This window comes from Dermacentor albipictus, chromosome 1, assembly GCF_038994185.2.
Source record: "Dermacentor albipictus isolate Rhodes 1998 colony chromosome 1, USDA_Dalb.pri_finalv2, whole genome shotgun sequence".
NCBI lineage: Eukaryota > Metazoa > Arthropoda > Arachnida > Ixodida > Ixodidae > Dermacentor > Dermacentor albipictus.
Genome location: NC_091821.1, coordinates 366,026,644 through 366,041,520, shown reverse-complemented (window position 1 = coordinate 366,041,520; position 14,877 = coordinate 366,026,644). Strand labels below are relative to the sequence as shown.

The 14,877-nt window shown below is 42.3% G+C and overlaps 1 protein-coding gene across 1 annotated transcript in view; it reads right to left on the bottom strand.

The window, feature by feature from the left end:
* Nucleotides 1–654: 654 nt before the first annotated feature.
* Nucleotides 655–14,877, bottom strand: part of ND-42 (NADH dehydrogenase (ubiquinone) subunit ND-42) — a 34,435-nt gene continuing 20,212 nt past the window's right edge. Inside the window, exons 7-8 of the mRNA XM_065438598.2 lie at nucleotides 9,541–9,655; nucleotides 655–847 (exon numbers count right to left, since the gene is read on the bottom strand). Coding sequence (XP_065294670.1) covers nucleotides 716–847; nucleotides 9,541–9,655 — 247 coding nt within the window. The 3' untranslated portion in view covers nucleotides 655–715. The remainder of the gene's footprint in view (nucleotides 848–9,540; nucleotides 9,656–14,877) is intronic.

Sequence of the window (14,877 nt, the reverse complement as noted above, 5' to 3'; positions counted from 1 at the left end):
GCCATAAATTTAACAAAGGGCAACCATGTCCACACCATCAGCCGAACCAAGGCGCAGCCAAGGGTATTGCTTTCGCAATCTTCCAGGCTTAACCAAGCTAAGCCTTCAGCCAATTTTTTTTGCTATTGGATGTGATTCAATGCAAACAACAAGGAGTTTGCGTGTTCTTGTTACTTCTAATTGATTCAATTAAAGGAAGTCTGTTTTACCTGAGAAGTTAGAGGGACAGTCGTGAAAGACCTCGCAGTACTTTGAAACATGTCATTAATGGATGGCACTTCTTAAACGTCACGTAGATAACACATACGTGTCATGCAGGCACCATATGTATAACAATTCTTTGCTTGTTCCTTACTTTCATATTTTTCATTTCTTTTCTCTCATCTTTCATAGCCATTTTCTCTTTTGCCAGGATATACAGGGTAGCGAACGGGAGACATCCTTTTGTGGACTTCGCTGTATTTCCTTTAGTTTTAACTCCCTATCTTGTGTGATGGTGAAATGAATGCAGACTTTGTTAACTAACCTCATTGTTTTTTCTTGCCACTATGCACATATGTCACAGCATCCTAATTTCACCTGCTTGAGTCTTGCACTCTGTTTTCGCTAGAAATGTATAGGCTCTCACTGAAGAAAGAAATAGGTACACAAAAGTGGAGGCAATAACATTTTTATTTCTAGTATGTCATTGGTCATCCGTGTGGGCCTTACAGGATTAGTACTTGTTCAGGTTCCACACGTACCTCATTTGTTGCCACTTGCTGATCGTTTTCAACTTGAAGAAAATTCCTCTGTCACCTAGATGCTTGTTGTAACCCGCTTGGAAGTATTGCCGCTTATCGTTGAACTGCATAAAAACAAAGAAATTCTTAAGCAAATGCAAAAAGATATTCTGGGGTATCGTGTGTCGTAATGTGGTTGCATTTATTAGGCTTTTCCATCCACACTTTTCTTATTCTTCAAGGCTTTTGTGCCATTGTGCTTAGGTTGTGAGCATATAACTGCCAGATCGTGTATTCAGGTCACGTTTTGAATTAAGTGAGCTTCGACTGTAATCTGACCATGAGCCGTAGAACCCTTCTATATTTGGACTTTGTAAGAAATGTCAAGGGATAAAGTGTGGAGACTACAATGAGCACAAGTGTAACCATCTCCCACACCACATTAGTAAGGGGCAGTTTGCTGCACTGCAAGGATAGGTCATTGCGATGTGTCACTGTTCAGTAACATTCCTAAGGCTTTAAGTGACAATGTGTCCTGCGGAACACATTGCAACTAATGTAGATCACATCACGGTGATCTATGCCAGTCAGAAGGGTTTGGGGATCACTGCAGTGGGACAATCCCGAGTCCGCAACACAATTTATTCAAGTACCTGACAGGAGCTGCAAATGAGTATGGTTGGGCAAGTATTGAATTTAAGGTTCGAAGCGAATAGTGATTTGGCCGAATAATTTTGAACGGAATGAATAGTTTGAATAGTACATATCACATTTCACAGCAAGGACCTCGTGAATTCAGATTTCACGGGAAAAAAAAAAAAGTGAGTCCGAATTAATCGAACGTAGCATTATCGAGGGTGCCCAGAAAACATTAAGCAAATTCTTTTGCTATTTTGCACAAAAGCAGTGCGGAAGCTACAATTCTCATCTTGTGATTGATTGGCTCTCGCAGTGGCGCTCAAGGCCTCGCGACTTCCTTCACAGGTGCGGCACGCGCCTTCATATGCAACACACTTTGCACAACTGTGCGTTCATCCCGATTATTTTCTCGCTAGTGAGCTGATCGCCAACAGGTCGCACGTCCATTGCAATGTATCCGGTGCTCTTCATCCACGACAGCTTTGCACAAAGTCAAAATGAAACAACTGTTTGCCGCAGTCGTTACAGAGGAAACCAAAGCTGCTATTGATGCGATTATGAACGGCGACTTTGCGGTGCTTAAAGCACGCAGCCGACGCACGCACAGGGTCAGAACTACCGTTCGCTGCAACTGCAGACGAAACTGCAGGCATTCTGTGCGATCATGTATGAGGACTACGCAGCTTTTTAGGCACGCAGCTGACGTGCGTATTGAGTCAAAAGGAAACTACTTTCCTTTTAAACCATGGCAGCTATGGACGCCATGGTTTGGTTTTATTTATTCTATACCTTAAAGACCTGCCCTCTAATATTCTCGTTAACGTTGAATTTTTGCTGACGAGTATGTTCTGTATCAAGTTTTTTATAATGACCATTTGGCCTTAAACAGTGCTTTAACATTGGTGTCCAGATAGTGCAATGTTTGTGGCAATTGACACTGAACATAAAAGAAGTCTATCTAATCAATTACAATAAAGAAGCACAGATCGGAATTTCAGTACATCATGAATAGCACCACACTTAACCAACTTAAACAGTACAAGTACATTGGCTTAACATTAACACACAACTTTGGACAGGATTGGCCTGTTAGCATTACCTCAACTGCACTAAAAAAGTTATTTTTAAACAGACGTTTTAGACTAGCACAGCCAGGTACAAAGTTACTAACATATAACACATTTTTTAGATCGATCTTGGATTATGCCACTGTTGTTTGGTTTTTCTTCATCAAACAATTCATTAACAAACCAGAAGCTGTTCAAAGAAAGGCACTAAAATGTATTTACAACAAATATAAAATAAAAAAACTAACCTACAGAATTGCTATAACGAGCCAATATTCTACATAAAAAAAGTTGAGCCAAGCTTGCGTGACTCAACGACCCACCTGACATTCACATTAAATGAACCCCTTATTTTATACGGAAAGTCATTAGTACTCCCTTTTTCCTTGAATGGCACATGAATAGAAAAAGATGGATTCTTTTACTACAAAAAGCCAAACATTACCAATATTTTTATCGTTATTTGAAAAAGAATCGTATGCTTTGCAAATTACCTGTGTTATTTTTATTTTCTGTGCAATTTATTGTACGCATGGTCTTTACTTGTACTACTGATACCTAAACTCAACCTTATAGTTTATTCACAATTTATTATTCTTACCTTTACTGCCACATGCTACTTGCTGTTATTTCTGCTTACCATATGTTAAGCTATTACTTATTGTCTACTTAGCTTGTGTAGTCACATTTATACAGACTGGTACAAGGGTGAATCAGATATCTTTTTTTAGCCAAATTACAGCTGTAAATGCAAAGTCAACATATCCATCCCAGCAGTGGACGTTTCTTGAATCGACCCGGCCTTATCTGCTGGTAGCTCCGTGGCACGACGCTGCTGTCACTTGAAGATGGTAGCTGTACTTCACACGTCCATGGCATATGAACAACGAAGTGTGATTCATTTTCTATGGAGCAAGGGACGAATGCCCATCGAGAACCATAGAGAAATGGAGCCTACACATGGGGAAAGGTGTCTCGCTTTCAGAAGTGTGGGGTGGCGGTGTTGCGAGTTCACACAAAAGGCTGTGAAGACTTGCACGACAATAAGCGTTCGGGGAGGCCGCATGTGTTGCTGACTGATGACAGGGGCATCTCAAATTTAGTGCTGTGATAGGACAAATGCCTGAACTGGTGTGAGGACTATGTGAAAAAATAGTGGAAGGTATGTAGAAATGTAGAACAGTATATATATCTTAATTATCTGTATGTACCTTATTTTGACTGAAGAAAAATATGGGCAAATATTTTCTGATTTGCCCTCGTATGTTGTGTGTTAAGATTACTTATATACATACATGCCTTTCCTGTTATGATCCCTGATGAGATTGACAGTATTAACAAATAAGTAAACAAATACATAAATAAATTAACAAATAAACGAACATCTTAAAAAACTACATAAAACTTAACCTTCCCTATTGTTAACAGTCTTGAGTGGCTTTAATGTCCTGCCCTTATTGCTGTTTGAGAATTCTATATTACAATAGCTTTCTTGACCAAAAGAACCATGCATTTACATATAATTTGCTTTTGTATCATAGCTTTCCGTAATGCAGTAATGTCAGATACATTCCCATAGTGGAAATATTTGCATCTCTTGGGAACTATGTTCTGGAGTTCACAAGCATAGACAGAAAGTGCAGTGAGAATGCATGGTTGGATCTTGTACTGAATTCTTGGGCTGCCACTGACTGCAGTGCAAATAAGCTACTGACAAGGGTGGCCATGCCTGTTGCTTGAATGCTTTCGAGTTCGACAGAGTTGTGAACAACTCCTACTTGATAGATCACCGACTCGCCAACGATTGAAGCTGCCTTTGTAGTGATGCAGGGTTCATAGCCATTGTGACAGAAAAAATTCAAGGGTTTGTAAGGACTTTCAAGGCCCTAACAAAAAATTTTCGAGGACTTGAAACAAGACTTTCTGATATCATAGAAAAAGACCACAACATGCTTTACAGCAATGAAGCACATTTTTTACTGCACACAAACAAAAGTAGGCACATTTTCCACAATCAATAGCTAACTAAAAAGTTTTCACAACTTCTTTTCTCAGCTCATTTTTCGTTTATTGTTGGTCTCACTGCATTGTTTTCTGCAGGTGTCAACATTCCTTTTGCCGGTTTGCTTAAACTAATTAATTTCACAATCTAGACATATTGCACACATGCACAAAAAGAGGCGCATTCTCAAACAGTGGACCCACGATTAAGTTCCCGAAGCTTTCCCTTCAACTTGTCATCCATTTCTGCAAGCTCCAGAGTCTTTTCTTTTGCCGTTTTTCTCAAACTGTTGGACTTCACAATGAAGGCGATGTGGCTTGTAGCTTCTGCCTGCTCAGCATAGTTGTCAGCACAAGCTGTTAAATTCACAATTGTTGCCTCCAGCCTCCTCCTCTTCGTCTTCATGCCGTGTATTTCTTCTTCACTTTGGCTTCTCTTTGATGCCTTTGACTGCTCGATCACTTCTCTTTTTTATCCTCCAAGTAGGCTCGATAGCAGTTGTCTGCGGCCAAGACAGATCTACGCAATTCCTTCGTTATTACAATGCTCAGGATGCCACCAGCCTTGCTTACTGCATCGTAAACGATTCGCTACGACACATATGAGATCTCCTTCAGGTTTTCGACAGAGACCTGGTGGTTCACGCTGAAGCCTCTTTCAACAGTTGCCTGCTCGTGGCTCAAGACAAGAAGTTGGACAACTTTCCACAAGTGCTTATAGGATGAGTTAACCTTCAAGAGCTCAAGGTACAACTCATCTAAGTTAAAAGAGTGTTTGTCAAACTGCCACAGGTTGTGTTTCTTCTCTTGCAGAAGTTCTGTGTATTCGCCTAGGACAGAATCACACTCATGCTCAACCAATTGTCCAACTGCAATGAGCACATCTAATACTTTCCTGAAGCCTGTGAGGCACTCATCTGGCTTTGAGGTCATTTGGTGAGGGTATAGCGAAGACAGGCTCCTAACTAGATGGTATGTCAGCCAGCTCTTTTACAGAATTTTCTTGGTAGTACTGATAAGGAACTGTTTGCATTCCATCCTAAAGGCAAATATGTCCTTGGTGCTCACCTTTGCGGCTTTGACCCTTTCTTCAGCTGCATGCTCAATGTCAACTTTCTCTGAGGTTATTCTTCTTTCTCACGGTTATTTGGGTTTACGAGATCCACTTTGAGCAAGCCGACAATTTCTGTGGAAGCTGACAGCACTGAGCACTTCATGAATCTTGTGAGAAGTTTCCTCACGAGACACTCCACATCTCTTTTTAAAAAGAACATCAGTGGTGCGTCCATTTGATATTCCGTGAGGAATGGTATTACTCGATGCCGAGAGCAAAGTTCAGTTTGGCCAACAGAAGTGGGTCCTGGCAAAATTCTCAGAGCTGTCTGAATGAGGCACACTTTGGAAAGTTCACCTCTTTCTTTTTTGCACATTCCACCTACCTTTTCACATCACCCCACAGTGCAATGGCACGTTCAATCACAACAACATTTTCTACCCAGCGATGAACAACAAAGTCAGAGGAAATGGCATTTGGCCTTTCACAGTAGAGAAGTCTTCTCTTTGCACTGACGCATCATGAAAAATGGCACTGAGAAGGCTTGAAAGAAGATTCTCTATGCCCCACTTGCTGGCAAAACACCCGCCCTGTAAGAGTTATGTATTGTATGCAGTCTGCAAGTGCCCAGGTCTAAACACTGAACTTGATGGTTCTGCTGTAAGTATTCCTGCATTTCCCTAAAACACATTAGGTTGACACTGGGGCCATCCATAGACAGCTGGACAGTTTTCGCCAGCGGCAAATCTGCCAAGGCAGCCAGAAACTTCTCCGGAAGGTCTTCGGCAGTCAAACGTCCCGTGAACACCGACATATAATATCTCGTGGTTACACGCTCGGGGATTACGCTCCAGTACCGCAAATGGATGTCCATCTGTTTTCTCTACAGGCAGGTGTTCAAAGACTCATCAAACAGAACGGTGTAGCCATCAGATTGCTCTAATTCACGTTGTAAGCACGAGAGAAAAAATGGTGTAAGACCATGGCACACTACGTATGCAGATTTTCTTTCACTGCAGGAAAATGCCTTAGCGATTTCGGTATCAGGGAACAGTTTCTTGAACAATTCCCCTGTGTGTGATGACGAGTTGTAGGAATAGTGTGATGTTACCATTATCAGGGTCCACAGTATCTCTGCATTGGTCACACATGTGTGCGCTTTGCACAGGCTGCTTACATCCGACGACGTTGATAGAGCTGGCTCGATGTGTTGCTCATAAGCAATTGCCCTCAAGTAGCTCCACATGGTACTATGCGTCGTAGTCGCTTTCGTGTTTGCAATGCGTTTTGCGATCTTCATATGACTTTTGAAGGCTGACTCACCCATTGATGATACATCGAAGGTATGCCTGATGCGAATTTGACATATCCGGAGAAATCCACTCCCTATAAGTAGCACTGTTTAACCACGACTGCTGCACATTGCAGCTATGAAAGACGCGACAGCGATTACTCGTGCACTATGCTTGCCCACAACGGAGGTAGGCTTAGCTGCGGTCGTTGCCGCCATAGAGTTTCTTACAATAATTACTAGAGGGAACTCTGGCGCTGCAGTCGTTGTACCACCATGGGAATAATGGGAAGTACACGGATTTGTCTGATCTTCGTGCTTGTGGATTCAGACGTTCTTATGGCTTTGTATATTACGCTATATAAATCTTATTATCATAAGTTTCAGCTTAATCTGTACTCTTCGAAGTGCAGAAGACGCCACGAACATGCACAATTGCTATTAATTGCAACGGCTGAGCTTGTCTAGGTGGCCAAATAGAAACGTGCCAAGCGTCTCAAGGCACTGGCACGCCTGCGATAAATTCATTAGGGAGTTTCATGCGCTTGTCGATGCAAGCGTACATGGCTTAATGGCTTCAATATCAGGCTTCTGTACTAGAGTTCCTGTGTTCGAATCCTGCTGCCGGACAATTTTAATGATGTTCATTTAATAATTTATTACGCAGTACATTGTTGAAAATGATGAGTTTACAAAGTCACAAAGCCGTTTGAAGCCAAAAGGACGAAGTTTAGGCAAATCTATGTACTTCCTATAATTCTCATGCCGGTACGACTGCTCTCATTGCAGCTCCCGTAGACACTAGCACCAGAGTTCCCTCTAGTAATTATTGTATGAAACTCTATAGTTGCCGCCACTATAACCACGCTACTGCGTTGGGGCTACAGAAATGGATTGGATGCTTTGGTTGGCTCGAACACGTAGTCGCCAGGCGTCCAAGATGCATCCGCTAAAAACCCGCTGAATGAAAGCCAATTGACGAAATTCAAGAATATTTAAGGACTTCAAAATAATTAAGGGTTTCAAGGCCTTGAAAATGCTATTCTTATATTCCAGGGTTTTCAACGGCTTCAAGGACCGCTACAAACCCTGTGATGCCTAATTCACCACTGACGTGACATGCTATCAGTTCGAAAGCCTTTGAAATGCCTGTGTGACAAATTGCACGTTCTATAAAGAAAATTTAGGCTTGCCACTCTTATAGACCAATGCTGACTTAAGTGAGGCAAGACACACAAAGGGAAGACAAGCACCAGCCTTTCTTTTAGAACCGAGTAGGAGTGAATGCTAAGTTTAAATTTTTAAGCAGCCTTAAATGGAGCACTCACTCAGATCCTCAATACACGTAGTGGCTGAGAAGTGAAAACCAAAATTTGACCATAGTGTTTCATCAACAACGATCCGCTTCAGGCCATTTTCCCTAAACTTCTAGTCAGATTCAGCAATTTTATAAAATTCATATCAAAACATTAGAACACGATGTTTTCTTTACCAAAAGTGAGGCATACATGTCAAAATAATACTAAATGTGTGTGTGGGAGATGTTGGTATCATGTGTGAAACTGACTGTGGCTTTACTCTTAGCCTTACAAAATATGGCAGCGCAGGTTTGCCGAACAAAGCAGTAAGGAATAACCTAAGTTGTGAAATGTTGAAGATGCGTGAGTACAACAAGCAATAATAGTGAATGTGCATATTGCATAGCAGCCGCATTTTTGGCATGCTCTTTGCATGAAAGTGTTCACTTATTTTAGAATGCTTTTAGATGGCACAGGCAATTTAACTGGTCTTGTTTTGCAAGTGTAATTTGCATGATGATCCAAAGTCTTCTTGTCACTTTGACTCACATTACAATGAACGACTAATTTTTCGGACATGCCTGATAATTTGGAGGCCTTCGCGGAATCACTATGTACCCCATATAGCTAATGTGCAAGGACATCTGAAATTTTTCACTCTGAAACCCTTCGCCATCCGATTTTTCAAATGTGTTGTTCAATACAGCATTAATTGAAGCCACTATTGCCGCCACTTTGATTATCCCGCAGCTTCAAAACATTGCTCTCGCACACCGATCCGCTAGCAGCCGTAGACATCGTTTTGCGCTGTCATCAAGCCTCGCCGCTTCTATGTTCACTATCAAGCTTTCTGCTGTTGGAAATGGCGCCACCTCTGCCTTTGTCATCGACAGCGTCTAAGCGCAGAAAGCACAGCAAGGGTTAAAGTGATGCATAATGCTGGTTTCCGAAAGTCAGCTTCGGCTCAATACAGCAGTGCTACGCTGTCAAGCATACGCAATGTATTGCGGCGAAGCATACCAAGAATGCAAAGCGGCCATTGTCATGGGACATAAAATGTGTTCCTTAATTATACATGTGTGCACACCCATCTTCTGCCACAGTACGAGCACCGAGACGTCTAATAAATGTACTGGCCGGCCTTTAAAGCTATTTCGGATGTGGCTGTGGCGATTTGAGCCCTTGAGGACAGTTAAAGGCATGCATTCGTTTTTTTCAGACTGCCCAATTTTCAGACGTCTTAGAGGTAGGTAGCCTCTAGGGAGCCCCAAAAACAGGACGTTGACAGTGTATGCATTTCTTTGCAATGGTGCAACAGGTATTTCTTTTCCAGAGATTGTCGACTAACCACTACGAAACACAGGACATGTTACAGCCATTTGGTAAATACTGAAGTGCCTGAATATAACGGCCCGAAAGAGGCTGAGCTCTCCACACTGAATTTCAAGGCATGGCATACTTTCATTACCTTTTCTATGACGTCCATCATTATTTCGCTATCTTCCCCACTGGTGGCGAGCTCAGGAGCTTCAAAGTAGTTCAGTTCAAGGCTGTTCATGAGTATGTCTTTTTCAGTTGTTAGCCTGCGAACAAGTTACAAGAGAACAATAACAGATTGACATGAGTGCAGTAAGATATGCTTACTGCAATGCACATTATACTGAGTTTTAAAACATAGTAGACAATCAAGAAATAGTGTGTCAACATATGAAACATAAAGGTATGCATCATGTTACTCATGTAACATGTAACATCAAGTTGCACACATTTATGTCATGAAATATGATGCAATGATGCAGTTATTACATGGAAGGTGGCACAGATCTGACTCTGCTTACCAGTGAACGAGCGCAGTGACCCGTTTATGCGAGCAACGGTAATAGCGCTTGCTACCAAAGCATACTGCACCACATACTGGAAACACAAAAGTGCAGAAATACGATCTGACACAACATTATATTCACATGCTGTAGCCGAAGTATATGATATAGTTATTCCACAGAAAGTGTCTCACATCAAAAACAATTGCACTGCAAAGCGCGTGGCATGGGACTTCTATGACTATACTGCTTGCATAGCTTCAGCAGCACTACTTGCCGAGTACGAGACAGAGTAGTGTGGTGCCTTACAAGCGGCACATGAAGCCCGTGTTGCATGCTGACTCAAGCATCGGACTCTATGCGGGCTGTCACTTCAGCTGGAACGAAATGCTACAAGCTTGAACTACCTACTACAACAGAATCTCAGCAAATGGAAACTACTGAAATGGCGTTGCTGCTTAAATGGATCATGCTTCTAAATAAGTCAGTTTCGTATTTCAATACTGCAAAAAAAAACTTTTATAAATCAGAACCAAAATTTGTGTGGAACAGAAGAATGTCGCAATACTTCAACGAGCAGAATCGGCAGCGCAAGTACTAAAGAACCAAGATCTAAAAGTATTCCTGAAGAAAAATGCAACTAGATGTGCAGAATAGAAACAATGCGGAAAAATAAAAGAAAATAGCCAAGGTTCGCAAATATTCTACAATTTGGGCAACATTGGATATTACACTTTTAATTGTATTCAATTCAGAAACTAGGTACTACTACTAAAAGATTTTTGAAGATTAGGTAGGATACAAATATTGAAAACAAATCGAATATATTGCTGGCTGTGCAGGAGCATACGTTTCTTTGTTTGCTTCTATATAATTTGAGAATAAGTGCCTGATTATGTGCTGAATTTCGTGATAATTTCATGCTGCTGGTGAAGTACAGTGCGTAAGGTGCGCTCAGCTACTGGAAGTTAAAAGATTACAGGAAAGTCAGCCTCTCAGCAGCAAGGGACACGGATTTGTGAACAGTGAGGGTGCGCAATGAAAGGGTACGGGAGCGATTGTGCAAAGGAATCCAACTACAATAAGAATGCTCTTGCCGGGGGTATAGGTCCAATGGATTGATCCTCAACAGCGATGCCAATCCAAGCGGCCTCACCATGCAAACATACCAACTCGCTGCCGCGCACCTATGTCACAGCTCAGCTGAGCGTATCACATGCCTTTTACATTTCAGGATAAAACGATAGTTGATCCTGTACCCGATATGTGCTCGAGCAGGACCCAGAACTTGTAGTACAGATATCACAGGTGATGGGCATTCAGCGATGAGCATTAAAATGATGCCTGCGCACATCGCAGTAGACTAAAAGGTGCTGTTCTAAATGAGTACAGATGCATTACCCATGCTTACTTGAAGTTATAACCAAAACAATTTTTTTCATGCTATTGAAGGTGCCCTTTCTCTTCTTTCCGCCTCGCATTATATTTGTGGTTGCATTAAATATTTGCAAATGAAGTACTGTACTTCGACAACAGTGATTCATCAGATGTTTTGCACTGAAGGAAAAGAACAGGGGAGGCTTGCTGCCACAAGCTGTGCCATAGAACTATTTGCCTACAAAACATAGACAAGAGAAAATACACTGTCCTTGCAGTTATATCCTAAGCAACAGTCATAGCAACCAGTACAGCATCACTTAATTTTGGCTCAGTGTGAGCGCAGCTTATGCCTTGCTCATCTGTTCTTCCTTTTGCAGTGCCACCCCAAATACTGAGCTTGTTGGCTGACAGCAAGCGTGATGAGTGATGGTTGGTGGCAAGGTCAAATGCCAAAAGGCTTTTGATGCTGTATAATAATGCACAGGTTGTCAGCACCAGACGGCTAGTGTGAATTAACTCTATTTTCTTAATGTGAGTCAAATAAAAACTAATTTTTAGTGTAATGGTGTACTAGTTTATTTTTTAGCATTGACTATGCAAATGCAATTTTAAGGTAACCAAACTTGCAAATAAATGTGTGTGCGTATCACTATTTGATATTCAATGGGAGACTCTTATGTGCTCAGCCCAGCACAGGTCAGAAGTGATTGTGAAAACTACATATTTAATTTCCCAAACTGTTTACAATACCACTGAGTTAATAAAACAATGAAATTTAATTGGAACATTCTTCAAAGTAATTGTATTCTAAACTTGTATATGTAAAATTGTATATTGTAAAATTGTAAAAATTGTATATGAGTTTAGAATACTCATATCATATTCATTTAAACTCATCTGCCATTCCTGGCACCATGATGATATCAATTGAAGGTGCCATTTAATTATATAGTACCTGATGATTTCTTCAGGTGGAGAAAGCTATTCTTAGCCTTTCATAGGTAAATGTTCCTTGCAGGCAACAAATCGCACAAGTATTTTTTTCTTGCCGAGTTTTGGTTTTGAGTACTGAGCTTTTGGCTAAACGTATTTGCCCAATATCGAATATAAGCAGCAAGCGACATTTCATGAATTAGAGAAGGAACAGAGGAAGAAGTTTGGTGCGACTTGCTTTCTTTGGAAAGCATGGTCAAAGGAGGAAGGGCTACGCAAAATCTTCTACTGCAGTGGTATGACACAAGCAATGTAGAGGAAATGTAGTGTGCACCTCTCCTTTACATTTGACGAAAACTCTCTGTATAAGTTCTACATGAAGCCATAGATAGCTTGGGGCAAAGCTTACTTTTGGTGTTCTGTCTGCAGTTGCCTATGGGCAACAAATGTATTGCCGAAGAAGCTTCCACAACATACTTTTAAAGCAAAGCTTTTTTTGCCTCTTTCTTCGACTTTCCTACTGCTGCTGTCTGGCACACTGCATCGGTGGGGTGGTTCAGAGCTTGTGCATACATGACGAGAGTGAGTCAGAGAGGAAAGGCGACACTAGAAACTCGTTTGGACCCCACCGCATCGAATATGCACGATGCCCTCTCAAGTTCCCTGGGCGTCGCCACATTAACCTCTTGACAGCTGTAATTATCTGTAACCCCACTCAAGAGCACTGCAGAAACTGCAATGCTTCCCTTTCTACTGTTAAGAATGGCGAGCTACAATGTAAGATTGCCACCCAGTTACGACCGGGGAACAAGACACGCATCCTCCACTCTCCGTCGCTTCAGCTAGGATGCGTTCGATGAAGCGGGCTTTGTGCTGACACCGCCGCTATCCCCCAGCCCCATCGCCGTTGTGATGGAACGAGTTCGGCGGGCGAACTATTGTGCCCAAGCTCCCCAGCACGTACCTGATCTGCTACGCGTGAGCAAGCTGCCGCGGGAAAGCCGTTTTTTGTTGCTTCCCACACGCCTTCCGGGACGCAGGACATCGAGCTACCCACCATGGCTCCGAGCTTCCCGGAACAGCGCCCCTCGGACGTCGGCCCCGGACATCGGAATGTGTGTGCCTATGTGTACGTAAACTGTTCTGTGGAACGGCACCCCTCTGGCATCGGCGCCGGACATAGGAATGTGTGTGCCTATGTGTATGTAAACTCTTCTGCGGGGCGGCGGCGAGTTGACAATGAGTAAACGAACGTTCGCGTCACCTTGTATCGCGGGAGGACCGAGTGTTTAAAACCTGCTGTGTTGCGAATGCTCGCGACACTTCTCTCGTGCAGTCATGTTGGACTGACACTCTTTTTCTCAAGCAGTTATGTTAGACTGATTTAAATACTGTAAATAAACCCATATTCCTCGTTCTCGATGAGAAGCAGTTCTTCATTTCATCAACGTCCTCAGCGTGGATATGTTGGACAACGGCATGGGCCAGCTACCTTTGAATTCATGCCGGACTCCAATCTTGACAACGGATCACGAGCGATGGGATTGAGCGCCCAATCCTCACACTACTAACAGTCCAGAGGGGACATAGCTAGAACTGCAACGAGGAGGGAGGAGAAGAGGCAGTTCCCGTACAAAGGGCAGGAGGGGGAGGGTGACGTGAGAAGGCAAGGAAACCCTACTGCTATACAGCAGTTGCGGGGAAACTGGATAAGCTTAAGTACAAGGTACGGTACAGTATGTTCCTGCTATTTCTGAAAAATAAACACCATGTAAATATGTCACGCTTACAAACGACGCAGGGCGTGCAAAAGCAGAGCCACATTAATTAAAGCACACTGCATGGTCCAGACGATACTACGGAAGTGGTCGACCGTCAAATCAATACTTCTGTGCCCGCCACGGTAGCTTTGCAGCTATGGCATTGCTAGAGGTCGCAGATTTGATCCTGGCCGCAGCAGCCGTATTTCGATGGAGGTGAAATAGGAAACGCACATGCACTTAGATTTTGGGACACCTTAAAGGAAGTTGCGGTGTCAAAATTAATCCCGAGTTCGCCACTACGGCATGCCTCATAATTTTGGCATGTACAGCCCCATAATCCAATTCAAGTTTAATATTTCTGCCACAATGTGATGTGCCATGCAAGGCAGTGACAATGCTCAACCCTCTTAGAGGTTATTTTTGTTTATTTACTTATTAATACTGTGAACCCTCATAGAGGGTCATAACAGAGAGGACAATACAATCACATACGTCAAATATGGACAATGTCAATGTATGTAAAGTTGCTTAGCACTTGTCAATTCAGTGAATAAGATGTTCACTTGAATGCTGTTCAGCACACTTCTGACATTTATCAAAATATGTACAATGAACATCAAGTCGCACATATAACTTGGCATTTCAAAACTAAATTGAAGACTCCCGTAAATACGCCTCAGCAGCATTTTCAAAGTCGGTGACATCTTTTAGGCTAACAATAGCGTTTGGCAATTGATTCCACATTTCTATCGCATCCGGCAAAAATGAGTATCGATATGTATCACTGTTGGTATGGTATGGCTTTTTGACATAGTGGTGGTTAGTTCGCGGGTTTCTTTTGCCTGGAGCGTGTAGATATTTGAGCTTATCAATCTTAAGTTGATCCTGCATTATTTGATAAATCACCTT